The sequence below is a fragment of the Chrysemys picta genome, chromosome 9, assembly GCF_011386835.1.
Source record: "Chrysemys picta bellii isolate R12L10 chromosome 9, ASM1138683v2, whole genome shotgun sequence".
Taxonomy (NCBI): domain Eukaryota; kingdom Metazoa; phylum Chordata; order Testudines; family Emydidae; genus Chrysemys; species Chrysemys picta.
This window is the reverse complement of record NC_088799.1, coordinates 96,136,857-96,161,131: the sequence shown is the minus strand read 5'-3', so window position 1 is coordinate 96,161,131 and position 24,275 is coordinate 96,136,857. Positions and strand designations below refer to the sequence as shown.

General features: G+C 43.3%; 1 protein-coding gene and 1 long non-coding RNA gene across 4 annotated transcripts; one reads left to right on the top strand and one right to left on the bottom strand.

Moving 5' to 3' along the window:
* Positions 1–694: 694 nt before the first annotated feature.
* Positions 695–11,070, bottom strand: LOC135973465 (uncharacterized). Its single transcript, XR_010590301.1, has 3 exons — positions 10,797–11,070; positions 3,343–4,474; positions 695–934 (listed from the first exon to the last, which is right to left on the bottom strand). It is a non-coding gene; the product is annotated as an uncharacterized LOC135973465 (long non-coding RNA).
* An 829-nt stretch (positions 11,071–11,899) lies between these two features.
* SLITRK2 (SLIT and NTRK like family member 2) lies at positions 11,900–16,857 on the top strand. 3 transcript variants are annotated; one of them, XM_005299011.3, is made up of 2 exons: positions 11,900–12,183; positions 13,241–16,857. In XM_005299011.3, exon 2 carries the CDS (start codon positions 13,284–13,286, stop codon positions 15,858–15,860), a length of 2,577 nt encoding a protein of 858 aa, XP_005299068.1. In that variant the 5' UTR covers positions 11,900–12,183; positions 13,241–13,283; the 3' UTR covers positions 15,861–16,857. The 3 variants fall into 3 exon arrangements, with proteins under 3 accessions (XP_005299068.1, XP_023961776.1, XP_005299069.1); XM_024106008.3 differs by lacking the exon at positions 11,900–12,183 and adding an exon at positions 12,375–12,841; XM_005299012.3 differs by lacking the exon at positions 11,900–12,183 and adding an exon at positions 12,375–12,856.
* The last annotated feature ends 7,418 nt before the right edge of the window (positions 16,858–24,275 follow it).

Below are 24,275 nucleotides of genomic sequence, written 5' to 3'. Positions count from 1 at the left end.
GCCAAGCACGCACACACACAGGGATGTGGGAGGAAATTGGGAGGTGCTGGAGTGGGGTGGGGAGAACTAGGAATTTAATTCCCATCTATCCCCCTCCAAAAAACAATCAATTCAGCTTTAAGCTGAAGGAAAAAGATGATTTTCCCAATCTGCAGGCTATTCTCTTCTCTGTGTGTGCTGCACGTAAGCAAAGGTAGGCACCGAAAACAGATAACAGCATCCTTAGACCTATGCTGATGGAAGAAATTTGGGAAGGTGTGTAATGGGAAATCACAAGGCAGACTCCTGAAAAGGCAGTCATCAGCCGTGATCTAAATCTATTATCACAAAGTGCATGTTCCCATCAAGTGATCTGGCTGTGCTGGCAGGGTTAGACAGGTTCCGAGAGCTCTCTCTGGTGTGCGGAAGTGATTTTACTCTTGACAGGGAGTCAGGTCACTTGTCGACTTTCCATACATGGATACAAGGACTCATGTTTTCATGTAGCCAATGGCAAACATCCAAGCTCAGTGGAAAAGGAAGCAGATTATTTATATTCCTGAATCAAGAGTAGAGTTCCAAAACTGGTGAGCAATGGGAGCTTGAAAAACCTGGTTGGCTAGAACTTCAACCTCCCTCCTCCCCGGCCCCACCCCCAATAGTTGTTGAACAGCAGTGCCTTAGGGTATTATTTTCCAAACAAGAGGTAAGCATCTGAAAATGAAATTCTCCTTTAATACCGGAGTAGCGAATACTATTAGCACATAGTTAAACATAAGTAAAGATTAATAGTCAAGCTCATATGCATGTATATGAAGATCTGGTGCATAAATCATCATGCAATGAGACTACAGTATGTACATTATAGATAAATCAAAATCTGTACATCATTTGTTAACCATTTTGTTACAAAAAACCATTAAAATGTGAAAAAAAATCCTGTATTTTGGTTGCCCTGTGAGGAAATAAAGTAGAGATTACAATAACTATAAAGGCTCTTTTAAAAAGAGAGAAAACAGCTCAGTTAATTCTTCTTTGTGGGATCCAATTAACCTTTAAAATTTAGGCTCCAGATTTTCCAATGCATTTTAATGCAGCAGAGAATGTCTTTTGCTACAAACGATGGGTCTCATTAAATGGAGTTTTGATTAAGGAGCAAGACCTGGGGGTCAGACTGTGATATCCCTGCACACATTTGAGTAGTACCTTATTCCACTAGGTGGCCCTATTGGCACTAATCAATGTGTCAGGTACAATTCAACATGAGCAACGGTATCCTAGGGAATCAGTGATTTACTCGTTTTTAGTAAGGGGACCTAGATTCTTTTAACTAAACTGAAGTTTTCCTTTGCTATCCTGAGTGGATTATTTTGAATCTGATGTCTGTCCCCCAGCTGTATGAAAACCTAAAGCGATGTCTTAGAAGTACAGCAACTGGGAATTCCAACAATATATTCTTGATGAAAGTTAAAGCAACTACAGTAACTAAAGCTTCAGAGTCTCATTCACTTTTCTCTTTACTCTTATTAGCATTAACGAGAGTTAAGCACACGCCAAGGGGAGACCCTGATTTCACACTGGTTGTATATTGATGTAATTCCATTGCCTTCAGTGAAGCTACTTTGGAAATTGAGAGCAGAACCAGCCCCTATGCCTTTAGGGCCATATCCCGCAATGGTGCCATGCACAGAACTTCCATCGACATCAGTGGGAGTGCATGAATGTTAATGGCAGTTCATTACATTCAGGTCAAGTTACCTGCAATGCCTCTGCTTTCTTGTCTTCCTAGCGCCTACCAGTTACTATGCTTTGTCTGTGAGAGTTCCCTGCCGAAGGTTATCTCCAAGCTGATATCGTGTGCCCTCAGAGTGCCAGATTTAATAAATCATCTTGTCTTCTACACTGAGCAGTCTCCTAGAGATCTGTTTTGTGGAGCCAGCCCAGCTTTTGTGCAGATTTTTGCAATGAAGAGGACAAAACCATTTTTGTTTTTTGTTATCTAGCACTTTCTTATAGGCACTGCAGGAAATGTGTTCTTCGGTGCTAGTGACCTGCTAACGGTTAACTCTGTCAAGGGCCAGCTCTCTGATTTGGTATAGTTTTGAACAAACAACAACAAAAAACGGTGTTCCCAGAAAGAGTGACATCCACCCATTGCACGCAGGGCTGGCTCTGGCTTTTTTGCCGCCCCCCCGGCAGGGAGCGTGGCAGGGGAGGGCGCCGAGCCCGGCCGCGGCCCCACTCTCCCCAGCCGGCCGGAGCGCCGGGAGGAGGGCGGAGAGCCCAGCCGCGGCTCTGCTCTCCCCGGCTGGCTGGAGAGCCGGGGGAGGTCGGCCCCGTTCTTCCCGGCCGGCCGGAGCACCGGGGGGAGGGCGGAGAGCCCGGCCCGGGCCCCACTCTCCCCAACCGGCCGGAGCGCCAGGGGAGGTCAGCCCCGCTCTCCCCGGCCGGCCGGAGCGCCGGGGGGAGGGCGGCGAGCCCGCTGCAGCTCCGCTCTCCCCGGGTGAGCGCCGCCCCCCTCCAGGTGCCGCCCCAAGCACATGCTTGGTAGGCTGGTGCCTGGAGCCGGCCCTGATTGCACGGAGAGCCCACAAAGCCTCTGAGGTGGGCTGTGTGGTGCATGAGGAGAGTGCCGTACGGGCTGGCTGCTCAGATGATTCTCTGCACCCCCTGGCACCGCTGAGAGGGGATCCAGGCGGGCCCGAAAAAGCCTTGGGCATAGGGAAGATCTGAAGGCAGAGGCAAGGAATCAGTGATTAGGTGGACCCAGTGGTCCTGCTGTGACGGTCCAGGAGGAAAGTACCTTGCAGCAGTCACTCTTTCAGGCTATGAGGTAGCCCATAGGCTGAGGGGCTGCATTGCAGCATGGTGCCCTACTATAGGTTGCCTGCTGTCCTTGCCTGCTGTCACTCAGGGTGAGAGTCACCCCTATGCAGAGAGACAGCATAAGGCCCATGCACCAATTAAGCCCTCAAAGCCCTCTCTGGCATGACCTATTAGGGCTTACAGTAAATGGGAATTAAGTGACACGCCCGTGAATTTCACCAATGCTCCAATTTGCAAAAGCCAGAATATGGTGGGCTACCTGCAGGACGGGTGAACAATTACTACCTTAACTGCATGACCATTTTGTGGCTTGCCTTCTATTTATTTTGTGTAGCACTGAAGTTCATGACAATCCCCCAAGCAGACTGATTAAAACGCAAACCTAGACATAAAACCGTGGGAAAGTTGCTTAGCTGTCATCCTAAGGAAATGCTATTCTCCAAGTACATAGCAATATCAAAGAGCTTATTATTGATTAATCTCTGAAAATAAAACTGCAACACTGTTTGCAGAAATGCCAGCCATTCTAATACTCACATAAGCATCCTGTGTTTTCATGGATTCGTTACATTGTATTACCGAGGCTGTGTCCTGGGCTGCCTACACCTGGAAAAAGAAAACTCTTCAGAGAACCAATTAACATTCATAACAAGTTTTTAAAGCAGTGCATGGTGCCGTCTCCAAACATAGGTGTCTTGTCAGCATTTCCATTATAAATCTCATTGCAAGAGGTGTGGTAACATATCAGCTGTCTCAAACTGCATCGGGTAAAACCCTGACATGCAAGTTGTCAATCTAGTTGTACTTTTTTTTGTTTAATATAAAAACAAAGTCGCATTTTCTCCATTTAAGATCCAGCCAAAGGGGGAAAAAAAGGTCAAATTCTCAGCATATCATCGTAAACTATTTGAGGCAGACACCATCTCTGTGTTCTGTTTGTATAATGCCCAGCATGAGGGGGGCCTGGCTCATGACTGAAGTTCCTAGGTGTTCCTGCAGTACAAGAATAAATAACACTAATATCAAAAATCAACCACAAAATTAACACCAAACATTTGTTGTTAATTACACTCAGATTGTTCCTGAAGTTAACTTTGGGCCAAATTTTGCCACTTCTATTCCTGTGTAGTAGCCCATTCAAACTATTCACAGAATAAGGTATTATTCAACGAGCGTATGGGTGGCAAATTAGGCCCCATGGCATGCTGATGATGTAAATGTATTTTAAAAGATTGTTACATTGGTAAAACAGCTAATTAATATAAGCACACAGCAAGCTTTCATAATGTAGGTGAGGATGAAGAAGCATATAAAGTACTGTGACTCTTGCATTTGAGATCACTAGGTATCTTCCTCCTAGAGGCATAAAGGTCCCAGGTCATTCTGGTGAAACTCTATTGATGTCACCAGTGATAAATCTGATCCCAATTGGCTTCTACTTGAATAGCTAGAAAGACCAGATGTCAATCAGCATAGTAGCTTGGAAGCAAAGACATTTTGAGGGAAATTAAAAACATTCAGATTTTTTTGTCTAATTTTCTGGATTCCCCTTGCTGGTTTCCAAAGATGAATGTGTTCTATTTTCCTTCTCTCATCCTGGGTTCTCTCGCTGCTTGATCGTGAAGTCATAATCTTGGGTTTATGACATCAAAGTCTCCTTCAGATCCATCTGCAGAGGGGGAAATGTTGAAAGGTAGAAAGGGAAGATGAAAAATGAGGAGATGGGGAGTCATTTAAACACAAATGCCCTCGATAGATGGTATGAAATGCCAAAGGCATCATGGGATACATATATATATTATAGACCAGGGCAGAGACCATGGATGATATCCTGGCTCTACTGAAGTCATAGGAGTTTAGCCATTGACTTCAATGGTGCCAGGCTTTCCCCCCACATCTTTGTGTGTTTGTCCAGTGCCTAGCACAACGGGGCCTCTGGGTGCTACTTTCATACAAATATATATATATATATATATATGAATTTTTTTCACCATTTTCCATTGAGTTCTTCACACACTATCAATGCAACTGCCATTCTGATAAGCTTTAAGTGCCTCATCCATTTTCTTTTTGCTACTCTGAATTGTACATCCTCAGATGTCAAACTCTGTATCTGCAGCAACCTGACCTCTATAAAGAGAAATATTGTAGGGTATTCTTTAGCTAGGTTAATATTGTTCAACAGCAGCAGGATTTGTCCTCAAGGAGGCTGCAGCTTAAACTGAAAGACAGCACAAAATATTTTTCTCCCGTCTCTGTGTTCTCAGAGATGGTTTTTCTGTCCAGTGGAAACCGGAACAGAAATGAGCACTTCCTGAAAGTTACTGATTTTTTTTCTTGTTTAGCTGTTCCTGCGCCCCCTTTTCAGAGAGATATTGCTCGCCTTTTCAGCATAGCTTCCTCATTACTACTGATTCTAGGTGGCCTCTTGATCAGCACTGTGTTTGACGGTTACTGCTACTGAGAAGCTCCACATAAACTAGCAACACCTTTATGCCCATAAATAATTTTACGCAGGGATGAGTAGTCCCACTGACTTCACGCATGTGTTTGAAGAAACAGGGCCTTAGAAATAGCCTTAGAAATAATGATGAGAGTCTGATTTGAAACCACAACATTCACAAATTGCAGAGCTAAAATTTGATGCTCCCTATTTAACCCATCCCATTGTGACTTGATATTGCAGGGGATTGCTAACACAGTAGTAGTTATAGAAAGGGGCAAATATTTTAAAATAAATAAAACCACAACCCGGCAAATATTTGCTCAAGTTAACAATATTGAATTTGCTTTGGCCTTTTGCACCCCTTTTTCTGTTTGCTTTCTACAAATATCGTTGTGAGTGAGTTTAATTGAATACATCTGCATGTGTTGGAAATATCAGCGTGGGTCGTTTCTACAGGCCAGGGTAAGACTTATGCTAGGCTAACTGACTTTGGCCTAGTCTTTGCTTGACATGAGTGTTGCTCCACGTGGACTTGCTTAAATGATGCTTATAGCTATGTAGGATAAACGTGATGTTTTCTACTGTGTTAGAGGACACAGATAAGGGAGTTAATCATACCCTCTTAATACACAAAATATAATGCCAAAAAGTCCCTATAATTAGGAAAAGCAGGAAAATCCCTATATGGCGTATGGTGACATGATGAAATGAAAATAGCATGGACAACAAAAGGTATATAAACTGAAGTCTGGGCAGGCATATTGTACAAATTATGATGGTCAGATAATGTTGAAAGGTATAAATATGCTAGAGTGGAAAGGCATAGTCAGAAACTTGTAGGAGATATCCATCATGACCAGTCTACGCCCCAGGAGAAGGCAATTGATCAATATTTTTTCTATACATCTGTCATTCATTGTTTTTTATAGCAATTGCAAACACAAGACCATGCTTTTGGTTCAAATAAAGGTTTGAATTAATGAATCTGAGTGTGTGGTAATACTCACCCAGCACATGGACATACTGAATTGTAAATGAATAGTCAATTATATTTGCAGAAAGCACATTCTGAATTTGCATGTCCAAGTATTCATGCTGGAAACCTTAATCTGGGTAATTTTTGTACTAACTGTGGTGCAAAAGCAGTAACACATGACCTTTGTGTGTACTGCGAACTAAATGACAGCACTCACATTTGGCATATTGAATACAAATGCTCACAGTGGAGTGCTGAAAAAAAATCCACAGGCCATGATTATTCATAGAAATTATCTGGTGAGTAATTTCAATTAAATAAATTCAAGAAAACAAGACAAAGAGGCTAACTTAGCAGAATACATTATTTACTATGAATTAGTCACTCCAAGTGAAATTCACCTCTGTGCAGAAAGCCAGCACAAAGACTAATGTCCACTGAAGTCCCACTTAAGCTGTGTTTTGAGGACTTAATTGGGAACTTTGGTGGTGTATAATTTTGGGGCTGGCTCTCTGTACAGGGTGAATTTCACCCTTTGCTCTTGTTGTTTCACATACCATTCTATATATGCCATTGGGACTTGAATCCTGATTGTGGTTTTTTCAGCATTACTGCCATACAAATAATAAGGAAACATATTTAGCTATGGTGTTTACTGTATAATAAAGCAAAAGAACCCTATTAAAAGAAATCAATAAGTAGTTGCATCAGCTGTTTAATAGTTACCCTCTCACTATGACAGGAACAATAAATCCATTGATGGTGTATCATGGGAATATCTGTCATTAGAAAAACCAATCCTGCTGTCCCTATCAGGGTAAAACTCCCATTTAAGGGATTCAGCAAAGCAGCTAAGCAGATACTTAACCTATTTAACTCAATGAGACTTTAAGTTAAGTGTTTGTTTAAAGAAATAATCCCAAACCCATTGAAGTCTGTTGGATTCTTTCCATTGACTTCAATGGTCTTTGGCTCAGGCCTAAGTGTTTTGCTGAATGTGGATGGACATATGAACTTGCATACATTTAAGCACATGTACTGAATTGGGTCTCACATCAACGGGTGGGGATGGAGGAGTTTTTTCAAAGTAAAGATTGAAGGGTCTGAGCTCAAGCTAAGGAAATATGCATTGGTAATAACGTGGTACAGAATGTATCAATATACCCAGTGCATTAGCAGACTGGAGAATTGTTATTTCCCCGCCCCCCCCCTCCCCCCAGTGCTTATATATCCAGTTTCACACTGAATCAGATTTTGTTGTTATAACTCAGAAAAAATATGATTTTTATTTTTTTTTAAATCAGGATTCCACAAAAATGATGCAAATCAATGGTGATGATGAGTGTGACCTCTTCAGGTCTAGAGAGGAGCGAGTAGCCATTAAAACAATGTAAATTCCTGGTTAAGATTTCAGTTCCTGCAGGAGCCTGGAGCTGGGAATAGGAATTGATGGCAGGATTGTTTTAAGATGTATCATTGAGTTATTTTGTTTATATAGTAAATCAGGGGTCGGCAACCATTCAGAAGTGGTGTGCCAAGTCTTCATTTATTCACTCTGATTTAAGGTTTCGCGTGCCAGTCAAACATTTTAACGTTTTTGGAAGGTCTCTTTCTATAAGTCTATAACATATAACTAAACTATTGTTGTATGTAAAGTAAATAAAGTTTTTAAAATGTTTAAGAAGTTTCATTTAAAATTAAATTCAAATGCAGAGCCCCCCGGACCGGTGGCCAGGACCCGGGCAGTGTGAAAATCAGCTCGCGGGCCGCCTTCGGCATGTGTGCCATAGGTTGCCTACCCCTGTAGTAAATGGTCATGAAATTTTAATAAACACAATCCCAATATAGCACAGAGATTTTAGGGTGTTGGGGAGGGCAGGGGAACCGAATTAAATAAATGCGCTCACAGGGCTTAAGAAATGTATTCTAGTCAATGGCCTTGCCAGTTAAACATTTCAGCCTATTGGGCAAACTCCAACCGTCCACATCGCAGGTAGCCACTGGGCTGTGTGGTAAATTGTCCAGCACCTCAGCTGAGATGTCTGGTGGCTGCTTTGTCGGCTCTTTGCTGGAGGCAGCATCTCTGCCTCTCTCAGGTGCACACACTCCCTGGTTTGCTGCTGGGCATCAGTTGTGAGGAAGAAAAGAAATCAAGGCACAGCAAGTCGTGGGCAGAGTTTGCTAGTTCTCTCCCCTCTGTGCCCTTCACATTGACTCTTGCATTCCCATCCCTTTTCCTCCGTTCCCCAAAGGAAGCCGGTGCAGCAGGAACCTCCTCTTTCTCCCTCGCCTTTATAACATGCTTTTTATTGCTGCTGGCTGAGATAAAGCCTTGTACTACATGTCACAATTATTTTGCCTGTTTACTGCTAAATGCAGTAACTGTTTATTTTCTTAATAATCACTGTTAGTAAAGAATAAAAATATCTCACAGTATAACAATGACTCGACACACACACACACACACACTCTCACAGAGTGACAATGACTCAAGCCGTCCACCCACCCACGCATATCTAGGAAAACATACACAGGCAGAGTAACAATGACTCTGGGAGCACACACAGAGAGGTAATGAAGTCTATGAGCTTATCTCAGGACCCTAAGAACTAGCACCATTTGGGGACAGAAGTAGTGTGAAAAATGGCCACTTTCCCTCATTTAGACTTAGTGGATTGGTTTGTGTCCGTGAGATGATTACAGGCCTCAGATTTATGTAGCTCAAGGAGAGAGGGGCTGGAATACCAAGAGCTACTGAAATAGATGTTAAAACTTCAGCTATAAGGGGAATGAAGGATGCAAATGCTTTGCAGTTATCATTTCACTACTCAAGTCTTAACCTCTTGTTTAACTAACAGGACAGTGAAGCAATCTGAGGACTGTAATCATTTCCTATCATTTATATGACAAAGGCATACAGACCACCTAGCCATTCCAGAACACCTTCACCTTCAGGCAATGGTTTCAACTGATGAGTAAAGGTAGCCATTGCTCACCTAACAGAAATTCAACTGAGTTTCTACCTTTCTAGAGATTTCCCATTCTCGTCTTGCATCTCACACCACAGGACCTTAGAGAAGGTCTCTCTCTTTCTTTCATTCCTCATTTACTGGATGATGAGATTTTTGCCAGACATTTTTACCACCTGTATATGGAAAGGTGTTTGACCCTCGCCAACTTTTCCTCCTGCAGAAAATCTGATATTATGACTGAAGAAAGTATCCCCCAATCCATGTTTCTACGGAGTTAGAAAATCTGCTCTTCTGCTGAGTTCTGTAAGGGTATTGATCTGTGCAACACTTTGTCTCCCTTTGTGTTTTATTCAATTATTTTTAATAGCTAAGGGATACCAAGCAGGCTCTAAGACCATGCGGAGCCTACATCTGCTGTAGCATATTTAACCTGCATGAAGTGCTCTCACACTATTTGAAGCTCTTTAGGCTTGGATCAAGCAAGTCCTTCAATTCATGCCTATCTTTCTACACTCGAAAAGTACCTACATGGAGAACAGAAATTCGATAACAGAGGATATGTCAATATAGCAGATAAAGATATAAAAAGATCTTATAGCTTGAAACTGAAGTTAGACCAATTTAAACTTGAAATAAGGTGCAATTTTTTAACAGTGAAGGTAATTAACCATTGGAATAACTTACCAAGGTAGATTCTCCATCACACAAAATTGTTAAATCAAGACTGAATGTTTTTTTTTTCTAAAAGATGTGCTCTACTTCCAACAGGAATTAATTCAGGGAAGTCCTATTGCTTGTGTTAGGCAGGAGGTCAGACTAGATGATCACAAATGACCTTATCTATGAGTCTTTTCCTCCAAGTGTGTGTGGGGGGGGGAAGGTGAGGGGAACAACAAAAATTGTCTGGAAAGCAAGCGTTTCTGGGCAGAAACCAGCATCTCCCTAAACCACTACTACAGCCTCTCTGCCTGTTGACTCCTTTGACAACCCAGAATATAAGCATAAATTGAAGTTGATTGAAGGCCACCATCAGACTGAGGCTCCAACACAATCCTAATGCCTGGAATTGATCTGGATTTAATTAAATGAAGTCAATGGGGAGCAAAACAGGCAAAAAAGCAAATGCTTTTATCATGTACTTGTTAAGTAAAGGGATTATAAAACATTTATGGTGTACTGAGAAAATCATAACTTTGCTCCTAAATAAAATCAGTTGTGTATTTTCAAAATCCCTTTTACTTCTCCTACTGCCATGAGCATTGTACATCTGTACTTGCAGTGTAATGGCATCAGCATCTTCTCTGTGTTTATTACTCCTGCCAATCCCTGACATGCTGTTCCTTCCATCCCACATACAGCTGGCAATTATTGCTGAGATGTGCAGTGCGTGAATATCCCTTCCACCGACATCGTTAGCAACGGACATAAATGCACCTTGGTGCTACAGAACACATATGCAAGCACAGCATATACAGTCCCACAAACCAAGTCCAGGACAGGACACTAACACCAGTACACACTACATGTCAAAATAGTTCATGCACAAGAATACACATGCATACATTAAGGCCATCAGAAAGAAATGCAGTGGACTTACTGTTGCCTTCTGCTTTTGCAGTCTGTTGGAGAGAGTTGTGCATTTCTCAAGAGAGTGTTAAGGATGTGACAGTGTTGTGTATAGGTGTGGTGCATGGAAGGAGGCCAGAAGCCGTGGGTGGATGCCTGTGTGTGCAGGCACTGGCACTCCAAAGTATTCCCCCAGGGGAAAATTGGGTCCTGCATATCTTTAGCCCCCAAATCTCCAAATTGTATCATCAAAATAGAGAACAATCTAAACACGCCTACTGCAAAAAAAAAAAAAAAAAAAAAAATCATCCAGAACAGAAGCACTACAAAAACCTGGACCCAGCATATGGATTCTTCTGAATCCAGCCAAATTTTGCCCTCAAATTCTAATGTCTAAAGAGAAAACAAGCAAAAAACTGCTGCAAAAAATTCTGGATGCTGATGCCTCCCACTGCAAAACTCTGGATCCAGTACATGGAGCTTGGCAAATTTTGGCCCCACGCTGTACTGTATGTGTGTGTGTGTGGGGGGGGGGGGGAATGTAACAGCTCCTAGGGCACACAAAAATTCAGACCCTGTTGTGGGCTGGAGCAGCAGCACTGCAAAGATGTGACTCCAACACCTGGATCATTTTTTTCGGGCCCCCCTCCCCATTTTTTAAAATAACTAAATAGAGAATAAGTGCAGCTGCTCGGATTGCAATGCAAAGCCAGTGCATCCCTGCTCAGCATCATCTCAGAGACATCTAGCCAGCGCTGGAAGCCTGATGGATCCTACCTTTTTTTGGCCCCCAAGTCCCCATCAGAATAGACAACACATGTTGCTTTTCCTAAAATCCGAGCTCCCACCCAACCTGGTTAAATAGCAACACAACCTCATAGAGCAGGCACCTAGGTCTTGCCAGGTCCAGCAAATTTTTGGCCAGACAATCTCTACATTTAACTTCATAAATAGAGATGCTCCGGTTTAAAACTCTGGTGATACAACATCTTGGCACGGGAGCAGTGGAAAACAATCATCACGAATGATCTTGTCCTTTTTTTTCGCCCCCCGGATAGACCCCCAAAGTTTTACCTTCTCAATAGACGGCAAGTTCAGCCCTCCTTTGACATCAGATAAAACTGTATCCAATGCATTGTGCTTCAGTGAAGCCACAAGGAGCCAGCTCTGACATCTCGTTCTTTCCAGCCAAATCTCACGCCGTACCCCTGGCAGTTTGGCAGCACCGCTAGTCTAGCCGGTGTGAATGATCACATTATATTGTTGTTTGAGCCTGGTCAGCTCTGGACTGACTATTCCAAGCGACGTAAGGGATTTAGAAACACCTCTTCCATTCACTGGACCCCGCGTGGAGGGGGAAGCGTGCGTGTTTAGATCCCTTAGGCGGCTTTGGAACTCTCCCTGCATTGGATACGAAGGTAGGCGCTGGGGGGGTTTGGGAGGGTCGGGGCCAAAATTTGGCTGGATCCGGATGCCAGCTCCGGGTTTTTTGCAGAACTCTCTGCTCCAGCCGCCAGAGTTTGGTGTGCAGCCGAAGCAGCTGGACGCCTCTTCTATTTGGAGCGTGCGAATGAGGGGGGAGAGTGTGGGGGTGTGTGTGGGGGGGGGAGGATCGGGGCCAAACCGCGCCAGGATCCAGGTGAAGCCGGCTTTTGCCTTCCCTCCCCCCGGCTGCTGGGGGGCCACGCTACCGGGCGGCGAGCTCGGCGAGCCTGCAGCGGAGCGGGCTTGGGGTCCCCGAAAGAAGAGGCTGGCGGGGAGGGGGGGGGGACGTGCCTCCCCCGGCAGCCCCATCCCCGGGCGTGACGTCAGCCCCGGCTCAGTCCAAGGGCAGCCTGCAAAAGCCTCGGGATTCAAACTGCTCGGCGCACCGGCTGCAGCCGGGGCAGCGCGAGCGGCTCCCGGGGCAGCGCCTCCCCCCTGCCCGGCCCGCGGGCCGAAACTTCCATGCGGAGCGGGTGCCGCCGCCGCCGCCGCCTCTTGCTGCCGGGACCGGAGCGCGGCGCGGGGCGGCTGGTCTCCCCGGCGGCCGGCGGGATGCGGAGCGCGGGGGTCGGGGCGCGGACCGGGAGCCGGGTGCGTTCCTGATGCGTGAGTACCGCGGCGGGGAGCGGGTCCCGCTGGCGCTGCCCGGCCGGAGTCGGGGCAGGAGGAGCCGCCTGGGAGTGGGGCAGCTCCGGGCTGAGCAGAGGCAGGGGGATCTTCGGGGGGGGGTCCCTACCGCTGGAGGGGGGCAGTGAGTGGGGGGGGGGGCTGAGCCAGTCTGGGCGGAAGGGTCCAGCTAACTCGGGGTGCGGTGGGGGGGCTTAGCAGGACCGCCGTGGGCTGGGGCAGGGCGAGCTGCCCCCCTCGGGCCAGTGGAAGGACGTGTGTGTTGTGGGGGGGGGGGGCTTTTGCCCTGCTCTGCCTTGTTGCTCCCCCATTTCCTGGCCTCCTTAATTGGGGTTCTCCTTCCCCCTCCCCACCTGCTTGCAGGTTTGACTGTAGGTACCGGAGCTGGGACCCACGGCGCCTAAAGATGCTGAAGGGGGTCTGGTTGCTCAGTGTGTTGACAGTGGCTGGGATCTCGCCCACGACGGAGAGCCGCAAGCCCGCCAAAGACATTTGCAGCCGGAGTCGCTGCCCCTGCGAGGAGAAGGAGAACGTGCTGAACATCAACTGCGAAAACAAAGGCTTCACCACCGTCAGCCTGCTGCAGCCGCCCCCTTCCAAGATCTACCAGCTCTTCCTCAGCGGCAACGCCCTCACCCGCCTGCACCCCAATGAGTTCGTCAACTATTCCAACGCCGTGACCCTGCACCTGGGCAACAACGACATGCAGGAGATCCGCACCGGGGCCTTCAGTGGCCTGCGGACCCTCAAGAGACTGCACCTCAACAATAACAGGCTGGAGGTGCTACGGGAGGACACCTTCCTGGGCCTGGAGAGCCTGGAATACCTGCAGGCCGATTACAACTACATCAGCGCCATCGAAGCCGGGGCCTTCAGCCAGCTCAACAAGCTGAAAGTGCTCATCCTCAACGACAACCTCCTGCTGTCCCTGCCCAGCAACGTCTTCCGCTTCGTCCTGCTCACCCACCTGGACCTGAGGGGGAACAGGCTGAAGATGTTGCCGTTCGCCGGCGTCCTGGAGCACATTGGTGGGATCATGGAGATCCAGCTGGAGGAGAACCCTTGGAACTGCACCTGTGACCTGCTCCCCCTCAAAGCCTGGCTGGACACCATCACCGTCTTTGTCGGGGAGATCGTCTGCGAGACGCCCTTCCGGCTGCATGGAAAGGACGTGACCCAGCTCACCCGGCAAGACCTCTGCCCTCGGAAAAGTTCCAGTGACTCTCACCAGCGGGAAAAGCACCCTTCCCACTCAGACACGCACATCCAGAGGCTCTCACCCACGGCCAACCCTGCCATCAGCCCCACCAGAGCCCCAAAAGCCAGCCGGCCACCCAAAACGAGGAACCGTCCAACGCCTCGGGTCACAGTGTCAAAAGACAGGCAAATTTTCGGACCTATCATGGTTTACCAGACCAAGTCCCCCGTGCCCATGACCTGCCCAAGTGGCTGTGTCTGCACTTCGCAAAGCTCTGACAATGGTCTAAATGTGAACTGCCAAGAGAAAAAGATCAGTAACATCTCAGATCTCCACCCCAAACCCACCAGTCCAAAGAAACTTTACCTTACAAGTAACTATCTACAGGTTGTTTATAAAACCGATCTCCTTGAATACAGCTCTCTGGATTTGTTACATTTAGGAAACAACAGGATTGCAGTGATACAGGAAGGTGCCTTTACAAACCTCACCAGTTTACGCAGACTTTATCTCAATGGCAATTACCTTGAAATTCTGTACCCTTCTATGTTCAATGGACTGCAGAGCTTGCAGTATCTCTACTTAGAGTATAATGTCATTAAGGAAATCCTGCCACGCACCTTTGATGCTCTGAGTAACCTTCATCTATTATTTCTGAACAACAACTTGCTGAGGTCTTTGCCTGATAATGTGTTTGGTGGTACTTCCCTCACGAGACTCAATCTGAGGAACAACCACTTCTCACACTTGCCTGTGAGAGGAGTCCTCGACCAGCTCTCGGCTTTAATTCAGATAGACCTCCAAGAAAATCCTTGGGATTGCACGTGTGACATAATGGGGCTCAGGAACTGGATAGAGCATGTCACTGAGCAGAACAATCAGCAGTCAAGTCCCCCTGTAGTTATCAATGAAGTCATATGCGAGTCTCCAGCTAAGCACTCAGGAGAACATCTGAAATTCCTGAGCAAAGAGGCCATCTGTCCAGAGAACCCTAACTTGTCAGATTCTACTCTCTTCTCTATGAGTCATAACACAGACACACCACAGTCCCTCAGTGTCTCGCCCAGCTCCTATCCAGAAATACACACAGAAGTTCCACTCTCTGTCTTAATTTTAGGCTTGCTGGTTGTGTTTATCTTGTCTGTCTGTTTTGGGGCAGGCTTGTTTGTCTTTGTTCTGAAACGCCGAAAGGGACTGCCAAGCGTGCCCAACAGCGCAAACAACTTAGACATAAGTTCATTTCAGCTGCAGTATGGGTCTTACAACATGGAGAGCCATGATAAAACTGAAGGGCATGTTTATAACTACATCCCCCCTCCTGTCGGGCAGATGTGCCAAAACCCAATCTACATGCAGAAGGAAGGGGATCCGGTTGCGTACTACAGGAATCTCCATGAGTTTAGCTATAGCAATCTCGACCACAAAAAGGAAGACTCAGCCAGTCTTGCATTTACAATCAGTGCCGCTGAATTGCTGGAAAAGCAGTCCTCGCCAAGGGAACCAGAGCTGCTGTATCAAAACATTGCAGAGAGGGTCAAGGAACTCCCCAGTGGAGGGGTTGTTCATTATAACTTTTGCACCTTACCCAAAAGGCAGTTTGCTCCCTCCTATGAATCCAGACGCCAAAATCAGGACAGGATAAATAAGACTGTTTTGTATGGAACTCCCAGGAAATATTTTGCAGAACAGTCTAAACCCGAGCACCCTTTGCTGCAAGGAAAGCTACAAACAGAACCAGACTACCTCGAAGTTCTGGAAAAACAAACTGCAATTAGTCAGCTGTGAGGGTGGATTGGAGGGAGGAGGAGGCATTTTAAAAGGGTCTTAAAGTCAAACTTGATTGATTCAGAACTCAATACCAATGTGATTGGTCACATTCTCAACATTTCCACTTTTTAAATTCTGAAAACAAGCAAACACAACCCCCTTATACTATGCTGGAGGTATGGTGTTGCTTTTGCAAAGGTCCCTTTAAGTTATTTCTACATCTTTCTTCTTTTCCCCCTCCCCTTAGGAACTGTCTCTGCAAATGAATGTTTCGACAATAGATTTTTGCATAATTCTCTCTCTTTTTTTTTTCTGAGTTGGGAGGAAGGGGGACTTTTTCTTTTTTTAATTTAAAGTGGAAAGGTAATGTATTATGTAGAAGATCTCCAAAGATCTTTTTCCTGGACTATAACTTTTTTTTGTAAATAATAATATACAATACTGCTGTTTCAATTACAAGTATAGCCACTGGGCATCACTTTCTTGTGTTAAAGTGCCTTTGCACTTTAAGTACATTATTACTTAATTGTTGCTCTTAGCTTTGATAAATTGAACCTATTTTAATGTGTTGTATTTTTGAAATTTAAAAAAAATGTACAATAGATCTATATGTCCGCTGCATTAAATCAAACAATCTTGCTTGATTTATAGGAAACCAGACCTTCTTTAAGGGAATGTAGTTCTAGGACTTTAAAGATTGAACTGTAAATTATTTGGTTTCCCCCCCCCCCTTTGGGTTTGGTTTAAGTGATTCATTGAAATCCACTAAGAGGATTTAGCAATGGACTAGAGGTAATCAGCTGCCTCAGATGGAAGTAACAGTTCATTAATAAAAGACATTTAACATGACATCATAGTGAACTGAACAATTAATGTCCCTTCTTAATTCATTACACTGCAGCTCTAACACAGCCAATAATGTTCAGTGGTTTAAGATTATTTTCATACTTAATAAAACATGATTCTACTTGTAATATATATTTTCTGCATTAAATTAGATATTTTTATACATTTAACCACAGAGTTTATTTTTCTAACTTCTTAATTGAAATTACCAGTTTGTTTTCTTGCCAGGTGTAGTACTTTTAAAATAAGCATGAACACCAGCAGGGGCCGCCACACAACCTCATTAAACACACAGCCATACCTGTAAATGAATAAACAAACTCACAGAGAAATTTCAGAAGTGAGATTAGAACCTGGGTCCCCTCAGTCTGCTAGAGATTGATGGATACATCCTACTAACTTTCAGCAACGTGAACTAGTTCATGTTTTCCCTATCTAAATAGAAAGTAACAGTGCAACAATCCTAACCTAGCTGATAAATAACTCCTTCTAAGTACAGTAGTTTACATTTTTAGAGGGCTTTATCAATTACCTTTTAATCTCAATATGGGTTTTCATAAGAACATCAGTAAACATAGTCAATATGTTTTCTGTTCTGCCTTTGACTTGGGCTTGTGTTACTTGAATCTTTACCTTAACATCTTAAATGTACATTTCTTTCCTTACTGGAGATTATTGAAAACATTTTAATTAACAAGTGAGATACACAAACTTTATAGAGCCTTAGTAGCCTGTAAATAATTTTTAGATTCAAACGTTGTGTGATTTCAACAAACAGCCCTTATTTACAACAAAAAGTTTTGTTTTGTCTATTGTAAATCCTTATGCAACTGGGATGGTGATCTGCATATAAAGTAGGCCAGGCTTTTCAATTCCTTATTAAAGCAATTGATGGGGTCTGAAAGAAGCACACTGTTTCCTTTTCATAAATAGGTTGCTTCACATAATAATCCTTTATTATCATGCAGAGATTGAAGTGGACTCTGCTGACTGATTTTTAAAGCTTTACCATAACTAATGATATATTATCTGCAACGTTGAGGAATTTTAAGCAATAGAATTTTGGTTATCAATGACTACAATCGGTATTATTTTAATCAGGACTTTTGCCAGCAGGAAGTAGCGTTATATTTAAGAAGTGAACAAGGTTTGCATGTATAGGGTCAAATGTATGGGTCATTCCGCAAACTGTTTTCTAGTGAGTTATGTGACATATGAGTACATTAATATGCTAACATGTCAATTGTTTATCTTTAGAGGCCGTAACTTCTATTGCTGCTCATTAGATCAGGTTTAAAACTGAAGTGCTGCTGTGAACCACTGAAGAATCAGTCTTCAAAATGGTCTCATTTCAAGAAGGAGGAGAAATATTATCATATTAGTTGAAGTTGGAATATTTGCCTGGAATAGCATCCATCTTTGGGTGAGGTACTTATTTGAGAGCTTCCGATAGTGTCGTTTTAGATCTGTGACACAGGATACAACTAAATGTATTTATTGCTGAGAAAACTAGGAAAATCAGGTGTAGGGATTACTTAAAGTGACCGTTTTGTGACGGGGTTTGCTGCAGTAACTCTTTCTAAATTCCCTTTTAGTACTGTTTGCAAAGACTAGCACTGTTCTGTATCTGTAGTACTTTAGTAAAATAGTCTTCCTCCCTCCCCCAAACAGAGCAGAACCTGTGCTAAATTTCCTTGTCTTCTGCAAAGCTGGGTTTTCAGTTCTATACTGTTTAAAAATAGCATGGTAGCACTCAGATTATGAATTCTTTTAGTAGCTATTTATGGTTCAATTTTTATGTTTGTTTTGCTTCCCTGAGTTTTGCACATGGTTCGCCTTGATGGCAAAGAGAGATTTTTCAGGTATTGTTTTTCTTCACATTTTTTTGTTAGGTCTATTAATGTATTTTATTTAGTAAATGCATTTTGATTTGCCTGATCAGTGCAAACTTTTCAAAACAATTTTTATTCTAGGATCTTGTTTATTATATATTATTAAACTTTAATTTTATTCACAGCTTGCGTAGGTTTGAGAGACTTCTTTTTCTTTAACAGTTAAAAGGCTGCTTCTAATAGAGCAAGTTGTGCCTCTCAGCTGCTGTCCTGTGGAAGATCTGTAGGCCTCCCTTGCTATGCAGCAGTGACGGCTGCTTCTTGCTCCTAGGAGATGATGCCTGTCTTGGTGGCAGCCTCATAGTTAGCAGCAATCTGAAAAGATCTCCCTGGTTGATCGCTCCTTTCCAGAGCTCACCTGTGAAAAAAAGAGTGACCAAATCAGTGGAAGACTGTCTCTGTATGAAATAAAATGAAAAGAGTTTATTTTCCTGGTAAACTGATGTATTTATGAAGCATGACAGAATGGCCCCCAGATTAAAGACGATGGGTGATATAGGGTGGTACAGTACTAAAACGATGTAGCTGTTTGCAGTGCAAAAAAAAGGACTGCCTATTTTCAGAATTCATGGCTGCACATTTGTCTCTCTGGATATAGAGCATTAAATCCAGAGGGCTGCTGGGAAGTAAGATCTGAATAAGGTTATCAGAATTTGACCCACCATGAACACCTGATGAGGCCGAACGCTACCCTGATCTACACCCCTGTGCATGGGGGGATGGGTATACGGAAACGTGTAAACGAGGATAGAATTAGGCTTATGGTTCCTAGGCAGGCATCTCCTCCAAGAAATTCTATTGCATGCGCGACACACCTGACTTTCCTGTTTGGTTATTTTTAAATGCTCATTTGTTTTATAGGGAGATTGAGAGAGAGAGAACTACATGTGTCCATGGCACTTTTCAGTAGAGCAGGGCTGCTAGTGCTCCTGTTCTGGCCTGCTTCTAGTTTGGGTAATTGCTAGAGGTTGACATTGTAAACCCCCCAAAAAGAAAAGATTTGTAAAAGGGCCACGGTTTGCTCTCTCTCACTATGCCACTCTCTGCTGCTTGTGCCTTTCTGAAACCTCCAGGTGGTCTGCTTCCTTCCCCCCTGAAGATTCTCTTCTCCTCCCAGTTTTCTTACCGCCTCAACTCTCTTTGCCTTCCAAGCCGCCTAATCACTTTCTGCAAGCTCTTTCCCTGCACTGATTCAAGCGCTCCCCTCCGATTTATTCTTCTGTGCTCTTCCCCCTTCCCTCGCAAACAAGCTCTTCCTTCGCCCTATTTCCCTGTTGCTGAAATCAGCGCCGAAGGGAGTGATTCTGCCTATGCAGTCAAGTTCCCCCTCTTTCTGCCTCCTTTGACAGCAGCAGTGGTGTCTTTCTTGGATGCTGCTACCTAATCTTCATGGTAAACATGGCCCTTAGCACTAGAGGGAGCTGCATGTAGCAGTTCCCTTCCCCTGCTACTGTGTGCTCCTCTTCAGCTGAAAGAGGCTAGCTGGCAGGCTTCTAAAACAGAGCAGTGCTCTTGCATCCACAGTGGATTTAACATGTGCTACCCAATCCAAGAACTCCTCTGCCTTTGCGGAGGGACGTTCTGCACGAGGATTGGCAGATTAGTAATCTTAAACCATAGTAATTACATTCTGCCTCCCTAATACCCTCTTGTAATTTCAACTGGACGTTGAATTCTTCATTTCCGTCCCTAAACTGTTGCCTGTTGTTGCTGTGCCCTGTTAAACATCTGCCTTATTCCACCCCTGAGGTGGATGCATTTTGTTGGTGGCTGAAGTGATCCCTGTAGAATTTGTGTACTTTGGGATGAAGAGCACTTATAAGTATTAATTCTTTTTATATCTACAGAGAATTGCACATCAATCTTTTTTCTTTGTTTTTAGTTTATAAAAAACAAACAAGAAACCCATTTTTTCTTAGTTTTAAGTTGTAACCATTTGTGTCAAGATAACCACTTGAATTGCAAAAATAAAACACTTCAAAAAAGAATATTGACCTTGCATCAGAATACAAATGCCATCATTTTAAACTGCTCATGAGTGAAATGAGATACTGGAAACATTAATGAAACTTTTTAGGCTCTTCCAGGCTAATCACTGATACAGTTTATGATTTTGCATATTACCACTATAGCAGATGGCAAATGTCAATTAACATGGTGGAAGAGTTCCTATTTACCAAAAATTACAGAGAAATAAACTTTTCTGGGAGATGTGACATTCCTCAGGTTTTTTTTGTTTTTGTTTTTAATTCTTTTTTTCAAAACATTCTGCAGAAGTAGAAAAATGATTCTTTAGGAAGGGGATCATTAAGTCTTTGGATTATCGATCGCCTTGTTTTTTCTGGGCATGGGGCCAATCATTTTTACTATATTTTTGTTTTTAATACTGAATAATAAGAGAGGTGGATTAATGAGAGGATTATTTTTTTTTCTTTTTGGAAGTGGATGATTGACCTGTTTGTGAATACACTGAGTAGATCATTTTGAATGGAAGAAATTATGGAGAAGCGGTTGGCTTTTAATCATATTACAGACCAGAGAAGTTCAAGAATATTAGTAATGTTTGAAATACGAGACATCATGAAGTCTAATTTTGTTGTTGAGATTATGAACAAAGACACCCATTTGACTACAGTAATGGTTTTCATTACATAGTGTTTGGTATCTGGATAGATGAAATTAGAGGTCAGAAAAACTTCATTTATCCTAAAGTACATTCACGTAATTGAAGTGTGTGGGATTTGCAAGGTTTTTATCGCTTTCTTGTTTATTACCCTATGTCTGTACATGTCTACAAGTATAGCACTGTTGTTACAACTTGGCTGTAGATGTCTAATAACCATAATACTGTTACCAAGAATAAACCTAGTTAGAATATTTCCCAGTTACTCATTAATATACTTTTTTTAAATGCCATGAATTAACCTCTTATGTAATAGATCCGGTAGTCCATTCACTTCTAAGGACCTGAGTTGAAACTAGCTTTTCATAAGGGCATATGAAGTACATGTTTCTCCCCTGCTGTGATCAAATTTAAATGTGATACTCGTTAGGAAACAAGACCAATCTGTAATATACTTGCTGACCTTGAAAGTAAAGATCATGAGCCTAAGATGGCGATGCCATTTTGAAATTGAGGTGATTAACTTGTGTCTTTGCAAGCAGCAGCGATAACTATTGTACAAAAATTATGCTGAAATGTCTGTAATGCCAAATGTAGGTTTCTCTCTGGCTATAGACTTGTGTTTCAGCAGCATCAATTCCCTGTGTCTTCTCCGCTCACCATACCCCTTGTTCTTGAGTGCAGAAGTGCTGGGTGCTAATTAGCCTCTAAGTAGGAGGCAGTGGGACCAGTTGAGGAATGCTGGATTTGTTCAAACTGGTACAGTGATTGCATACGGACCTGGTGTAGCTATCTCCGTTTGAGATTGTTGTTTCCATAAGAAGACTGTAAAATATTTTCTCTCGAGACCACTGATATTATGTCAGACACTTTTTTTTTTTTAATTGTCTTGATTTCCATTTTGAGTGTCACTCCACTGAGGTGGCTTGCACAAACTAGATTGTTTCTCTTGCTTCCTCCATTCCATTAATAAGTCAGCTTATCTCAGTTCATTAGTTGGGCATCTTAAGTTAATAGAAAAGAGTCTGTGAGAACAGTGAAGATGAATGATGAATATGTAAATTCTCCACTACCCACAAATGAAAAAAAACCACCAGTGTTTTTCAGAGGCAAGATTATAGCATGTTTTTTGGTATTGGGCCCTGTTCTGACCTCAGTTATACAGATGTAAATCCAGAGTAACTCTGTTAGCTTTGAGTCTGAGTGACATCAGTGGTGTTACCTTGAATTCATTCCTGGTAGAAATATGATCAAAGTCTGGCCAATAACAGGCAGTCATGAAACCATATCAGAACTTCGTAGGGGGAGGGAGGAGGGAAAAACAATGTTAATGGATTTTGTCCCAAATAGGTGAAATGTGAAAGGCTCTGAAGACGGCCCATTTCAATTTGGGTCATGTAACTTAAAACAATGTTCTGTGGCTGAAATTCACCCTTGTGTAAACAGCGAGCACCATAGGCTATGCTATAGTGTAGTTTGTCCCTCTGTAGAGGGTGAATGCCATCAGTATGCATAGTACTTCAAGTAAGCACTTGCAAAGGACAGCAAGCTCCTTCCCTGCCTTTTCCAGGAGAGAATGTTCATCCAGAAGTGCTGAAAACCTCATTGTTATGCCACGGAGAAGGCATCTTAAAATGGCATTAATGATTAAGCATTGGCCTCCTATCATTTGAGCCATTCCCTTTTTTTTTTTCCCTTGGAATTGCTGGGTTCTGCATGGGAGAGATGGAGAATTTGCTTCCTGTTTGACCTCAGCCATTTCCCCTCAATGTAGAGAGAAACTTTTGACTATCTTTGTTAGTTTTTTCCTTTAATTTCACCCCGTCGTACGCTGCTTTGTGGGTCCTTCAGTTTGTTGAATTAATACTTATTAGCTGACATTCTTAGGTTGGATGAGGATATTTGCATCGTGCATTAAGCCAGCTTTGTATTTCTCCTTGTCAGAGCGCACTGCCTGCAATGGCTCAAACTCATGCAAAAAAAAATCTGGATTGTGTCTGCTCCTGCTCCAGTTGAAATTGATGTTAAAACTCTAATTGACTTCAAGGGAAGCTCGATTGGGCTCCAAACTGAAATATATTTGTATTACTGCTGTAAAATGCATCACTTAAAATCCCACATGCATGTTTCAAGCTAACAAACAACTGAACTCAGCTTCAATTTATGTAAATCTAGACTCAGTGCAGTTACTCCAGATTTAGACAGGAGTCACTGAGACCAGATGATGTAGCCTGTTTACTTGCCTATTTATTTCTATCAGTTCCTCTGATCCTTAAAGCTCCCAGCACCTTTCTGTAAGGGGCAGATTTTGCATGTGAGCTCAAGATCATTATCTCTTTCAGTAAAAGTTAAACAAACCTGACCAATAAGGTTCTTGGTTGCATTCTTGCAATTCAGGACAAGTGGAATCTATCCTCTCTCTCGTCTTTTTTCTCCCTCACAAGTGGCCAAGTTCTTCATCACCAGGGAAACTGACCCTTGGACAACTCAGATGAGTTTCAGAAACTCATTGATCCACTCCACTGAGCAAAGCTCTCAACTGACAAGCTCTGCAAAGCTTTGCCATTCTCATCAGACCTAACTGTTGTGTTCTGCTGAGCTTTTGCATCCACTCAAACGTGTTTTGACTTGAAGCATAAACACACTGATAAATACCTAGAAGAACCTTGTAATATTCAGCTGATGTGGCTCTTTACAATAGTGGGGGAGGTGGGGGTGGTTGATGTATTTCAAATTGTCTTTGCTTTTCCAAAGGTTTTTTAGGGGCTGATTAAGATCATTAGTGAATCAAAAGAAAATCCAACAACTCTTTCATATGATTTTAGAAAAGGCTGTAAATAGACTCTGTTTGCCTGAACTACCAAGGTACTAGAAAATGAGGCTAGCCGGAAGCTAAGGGCTTTAGCATTGAATGCTAAAACAGCCAGCTTCAATGTCTATTTATTTGAGAACATTTTTTAAAGGAAAAGAATAAACTTAGGCTGGTATTTTGAAAGGGATTTGGACACTCAATTCTCTTAAGTGGCTTAGAAATCTAAGCCTTAAAGTTACGATACTCGATTTGCAGCAATC